We start from the raw sequence: 6,000 nt of genomic DNA on the forward strand, positions 1-6,000 counted from the left end.
TAGAGATTTTAAAAAATATTTTTAAATGTAAAACTAAAATTTTAAATTTAGACATTTAGCACAGAAACAGACCCCTTTCAGCCCACGAGTCCATGCCACCCAATTTCAGCCAGTCCCTGTGTCAAAAAAGAGTTCCATTACCTAGGTCTGTCTTTCATTCAAATTTGTATACAAGCCAGTACATATGGCCATTATTTAGCATCAGATAGTTTATTTAAGTATATATATAAACTTTACATTCACTTTACATTACATTACACTTCCAAAAACACTAAAACAACTTAAACATAATAATACAGTACTGTATGCAATAATAAAATTAACTACATATGGCCATAAGAAGATGAAAAGTTAACACTTATAGGAGAAGATGATGGAGAGATAGCTATATAGTTCAGTACAAGTACTTTCAATTACCCTATGGCTCTCCCGCATCTTTGTTCCTTCTGATCCATGCTGACTCCTTCGCTTGGTCCTCACTTCCCCCTCCTCTCCTCCTTGGAGACTGAATCACAATTTAATGCCAGGCAGCCATTTTGCAGGGCTGAGCAGCAGTGGTACCAGAGGTGTCACGATGGTGTATGCTGCTTCTTCTTCTCCCCTTCGCCGAGCTGCTCATCCCTTTGCCTGCCTTCTGCTTTGCCCAGGCTGTGGGTGGTGTAGCCTGGTAGTGGATGCGTGTCACCACCCACCTGATGATCAACAGGGCAATGAGCCAATAGAAAGCGAGGTCTGCTTGAACAAGAAATAGAAATTGTTCTCCTTCTGGCTGGCTTGTCACTTTGTATCAACAGGTTGTTCATAAATTGGACGTTTTCAACCCAGGGACTGCCTGGTCACCCAATTAACATACAAGCTCTGGCACATTTTGAAGGGTAGGAGGAATCCAGAACCCTAGGGCAAAGCACAAACTCTTTACCACCAGTGTGGGATTCGAACCCCGTTCCTGATAGTTGGCACTGTGATAACTTTGTGCTAACTGCTACACTAACTGTGCCACACTATCATCTATCTATACATCATCTACTTATTATAAGTACAAATGAGAATACCTCATTTATATAAGATATAAAATACTTGCCTTAAATCCAAATGTCATTAGTTGCTTTCATGAAGAAGATCAGCAATTCCATTCAGTAGTTAATTTCCATCAAAGTGTGCTGAGTCATTAACTTCGAATAATTTGGTTTCTCTTCATTGGTGAAACCTTTGTTGCTCCCTCAACTTATAAAATGCACAGTGCAAAATTAATATAAGGTGAAGTCAGTTTCAGCACTGGTAATCACAGTCAGTGCATTTCATGAGTTTGAACATGATTGAAGATTGAGATACTAAAATCCCATGAAAGATTGATGAAAATGGAGACATGTAAGCAAGATATTGAATTGATTCTAAAACCAGCATGCATTCTACCTCATGCTACTGGTGTTGCAATATATATTTTGATTTTAATGAATAACAAATACAAAAACACAATGTAATATTATCTCGGAGATGCAGAATCTCATTCGAAGTAGTCTAAGGATCTGGTGGATATTTATAATTCAATAATATGTCCTCTCTTTGTTTGACAGTCAACAAATTACTCAAATCCTGTTTATGCAAAACTCTACTTGGACGCATCAAACTGCCGGAATTCCTTAGTCAGCACAGAGGAAAAGAAAGAGCTGCTTCCAAAGAAATTAGCAGGTGGCCTGAGGGAGACAGTTGCTTAGATGACCCTTTAGTCTTGTATCTTTTTTAACCATTGTATAAATGTATAAAGAAAGGATTAATTTTTCTATGTAATGACAGTGTTCTGATTATATTTTGTTGCATCAGCGCTATTGTGTTTTTGCGCTGAGGATTCTTGACTGACCTTCGGTCCACTCTGTCTGTTTAATGGACTGGGAAAGCCACCTGCACTAAACCACATAAAATAAAGCTGCTGACTGCATCTCCCATTGTATTTGACCCTGTATTTGGAAGAAACACATAGGCCTTTTTTTTGGTTTATACAAGTTCTGTGTTTTTCTTTGATCGAAGTAAGTCACATTTGACAATCTGTGCTGCAAGATTTTCAGATGATTTGTTCCATTGAGTACTTTTAACAATATAAGTAGGCATCTTTAAATCCCTATTGGTTTTCAGATCACTTATGTACTCCTTGGCAGGGTAGGGGGGGGGTGGGTGGGGGGGGGGAAATCTCTTCATTGTAAGCAGTTTTTAGAAATTATTTTGTCAAAAATGTACAGGGATGATATTCAAATTGAAGGCTAAATCAAACTAATTTAAATTTCAATGTCTGACTGAACTGCTGGCTTGATTCTTATTTAGCTTTTCATTGTCTTTATGTTAATAGAATAGCTTATATAGTCTATGCTTGGTGAGTTGCCATTTTGTTTTATGTAAGCAAAAAAGAGATTTGGACATATTTCTACTTTAACTGCCTTTTACATTTTACATTCCAATCAAGCACCTAATCCTTTCAAATGAAGTCAGCCTATTGGTATTTGAACTTCTTAACCCATGTGATAGCCCAGAAATTGCTACAGGTCATCTTGTTGTGTCCATTGTTACTTAAACTTGTTCCAGGGTCATGCCAGAATGCATGTTAGAGGGAGGGCTCCTTCGGCGGGGTGGGTGTACTGACGCTTGACGCACACTAGTGACATTGCTGAGGGTGGGTGGAGAGTTGCTAGCGTGTGTCAACCTAAATGCTACTTATGCGGGAGGGAGTACAGCACCTTGTTTGGGGGGCAATGCCCATTGGATGCTCTCCCCCTTGGCGCCGACTCTGACTTGTTCCTCTCAAATTAACGATGACAGTGAGTTGGAAAGGAAGTAAAGTCCTCTGCAAGCACTCAAGGCAGTAGTTCCTTTCATTCAGATTAAATCAAGGTGAAATTAATAGCAAGAAGTCTTAGGCATTTGCCTCAAACTTCATCCCAGGATACTTGTACTAAATGCATTCCTGTGGGCTTCAGGAAATTAATTCAGTCTCTGCCATTCATTGCATTAAAGTCAGAAGAGAGTAATTAGTACTTATTGTGACATTAAAACTCTATTTGCAATTGAAATTCCTGGAATTAACTTTTTTTAAAATTTAGACATGCAGCATGTTAACAGACCCTTCTGGTCCACAAACCCATGCCACCAAAATACACCAATTAACCCACGAATCCTGTACATTTTTGGAGGGTGGGAGGAAACCAGAACATCAAGAGGAAACTCACACAGACACTGGGAGGATGTACAGACCTACAAACTCCTCACTGACAGCACCGGATTTGAACCCGGTTACTGACCTTCTAATAACGTTGTGCTATCCATTGCCACTGAAACTTTCTCAAATGAATTTCCTCCATATCCCTGCAACTGTAGGAACAGCACAAATGCAAAGCCAAACAGCAAAATACCCTTTTCAGCAAAATAACTTCAATGTAGCATATCTCTGGTTGAAAATTTGGGATCTTGTTCTTTTGTTGTCGTCCCTTGTATGAGATTGTTGTATTTGCATTTACGGAATAGTAAATTCCATTAGCCACATTGTTATTTTAGCAACAGCTTTTACCAATTTCTTGTTTCCTTATCAGAGCTATGTTTAACTTATTTTTCATGTAGGGTTTAAATACATTGCTGACATTCCAAAGGAAATAAGTCCACTCAAGCATTGAAATATGAATATCACATAATAAATTATCACTCACTAATTCTCAGCAGTAATGAAAGTAAAACTAAGCCTGAAAATCCAATAAGTCGGAATTAGTACAATTTAATGGACCTTGATCATTGACGAGCATGGTATATTCCAGTTTAATCCATTCTACTCGGCATTAAAATACGATCTATACTCTTACAGATGGAATATCTTATCTGATATAAATCTTTGAAACTGGCAGGCACCTACCACACTCTGTGTAAAATATTGGCCTTTAAACTTCCATTTCATCACCTTAAGCAAATATTCCAGTGAATGACACTTTTGGTCTGGGGAAAAAAGATTCTCATGATTTTTTATACACTCCTTTCCACCTCCTATGCTCCAGAAGAAACAACCCCAGTTTATCCAACCTGCCCCCATAAGTCATACCTGTAAACCAGGCAACATCCCCATAAACCTCTTCTGTACCATTTCCAAACCCTCCACATCCTTCCTGCAATGGGGCACCCAGAAATGGGCATGGTATTCCAAATACAATCTGATCAAACTTTTATATAGTTTCAACATGACTTCCTTACTTCTTTTAATCGATGTCCCACATCGATTAAGCATTCAATATACCACCCTATCTTGCAAGGCCATTCTCGATGAGCGATGGCCATGGACCCCAGATTCCTCTGCTCATCAAAACTTTCAAAAGCATGATCATTAACTGTTTATATTCCCTTTACATTTTACCTCCCAAATTGCAGCACCTCACTCTTGTCCCAATTATACTCCATCTGCATTTCTCTGCCCATATCTGTAACTGATCGAGATCTTGTAACATTTGATTCCTCTAATACGACGCTGGTCAGAGGCATTCGATGTGAAACACAGAACTAAACTACTATTCTTTCATTCCTACCATCAAGACAATTCTAATCTTTCCAACAATATGATCAACAGAGTTTAAAATGGCTGTGATAATTTACTTCAATTTAATGTTTCAATCCTGCCAGCATATATATATATATATATATATATATTTATATATGTATGTATGTATGTATGTATGTATGTATGTATGTATGTGTGTGTGTGTGTGTGTGTGTGTGAGTGTATTTAGTAAAAATGTATCAATCTAACACTATATCTACACTTTGTCCCTTTGCATCCACATATCGCACACATACCTTTGTCTTCCTCTACCTCTCCACCTACCCCATCCTACCTCTGCCCCACTATTCTTCATCCCTCCTTGGTCCGCCTGCTGGTGCCTGCATCTCCCCTTCCCCTATCCTCTTTTTACTGGCTATCTTCCCTCTCCACTCTCCACCCTGATACAGCATTTTGACCTGTAACATTTCCAATTCCATCTACCACTAACATGCTGTTCAACCTTCTGAGTTCCTCCTGTAGTTTGCTTTTTATATCCCCAGCCTATTCCATCTGCTGACACTTTGAATTATTCTTCCCTAATAGGATTGACAACATAAATTGGTTCTTGTAGGGAAAGGTAAAACAACTGTTCCTAAACCCTATTAATCCTTCATTTTGTATAAAATCAATTTTTTTGGCCTAACTTATAAAAAAAAACCTGATGTTATCATCTAACAAGTTAATCAATGAATTTGATGTGGATTACAGTAAACTTCAATTCATGTAACTGAAATGGATCAGTTTATTTAACGCTCTGTATGAGGATAAACAGATTATCACTTTGACAACAGTCATGAACCTCTGGCAAATCTAAACATATTCTGTGTTTGCTACCTGCAGCTATGGTTAGTGTAATATAACTGAGCAATGTCAAAAGAGTAGATGAACTGAATTTATTAATGTCCCACCACTAAATTTTAATTTAACTCTTTATTTTGCTTTTCGCATTTTGTCAAATTATTTCATTCACAGGAAAATGTAATATGTTTACTTGAAAATACTTTTTTGAAAGACAATTTCTATCCCACATATTCCTTCCATTGTCTCATTATTTAGATTGTTTCTCATTCATCTATGGCCTTCCCCAGGGTCATTCATTCTCATATTTTATCTTCTCATTACAATTGTATTGGTTCCACCTGCCAATTACTCCCTTGCTTCACATCCAGTTATTGTTCAAAATTCCCCTATAATCAGTTTTAAATTCCCTTACATATTTATTAATCAGTAGGTCTATGTCACAGGATCTCAAATATAGCCAGAAAGGAATGACCAATGCAGAGAATCCCATGATTAGTTAAAAATATTAAAATTATGGTGATATGTAATTACACCACTAGGTCACTAGGGGTCATCCCGGTGACCTTGTATATAAAGCAGTCCAGAGCTACAGTCTCGCCTTCCAGGTTCGTCTTGCAGAGAGACAAGACCTCTTA

General features: G+C 37.9%; 1 protein-coding gene across 9 annotated transcripts in view; it reads left to right on the forward strand.

Annotated features, from left to right (window-relative positions):
• The window catches only part of LOC138761991 (low-density lipoprotein receptor-related protein 1-like), a 1,165,126-nt gene extending 1,163,028 nt beyond the window's left edge, over nucleotides 1–2,098 (forward strand). For all 9 annotated transcript variants that reach the window (XM_069935089.1, XM_069935091.1, XM_069935090.1 and 6 more), the window contains one exon: nucleotides 1,575–2,098. In XM_069935089.1, the coding sequence (XP_069791190.1) occupies nucleotides 1,575–1,715 (141 nt within the window). In that variant the 3' untranslated portion in view covers nucleotides 1,716–2,098. The remainder of the gene's footprint in view (nucleotides 1–1,574) is intronic.
• The last annotated feature ends 3,902 nt before the right edge of the window (nucleotides 2,099–6,000 follow it).

The sequence above is a fragment of the Narcine bancroftii genome, chromosome 4 (assembly GCF_036971445.1).
Source record: "Narcine bancroftii isolate sNarBan1 chromosome 4, sNarBan1.hap1, whole genome shotgun sequence".
NCBI lineage: Eukaryota > Metazoa > Chordata > Chondrichthyes > Torpediniformes > Narcinidae > Narcine > Narcine bancroftii.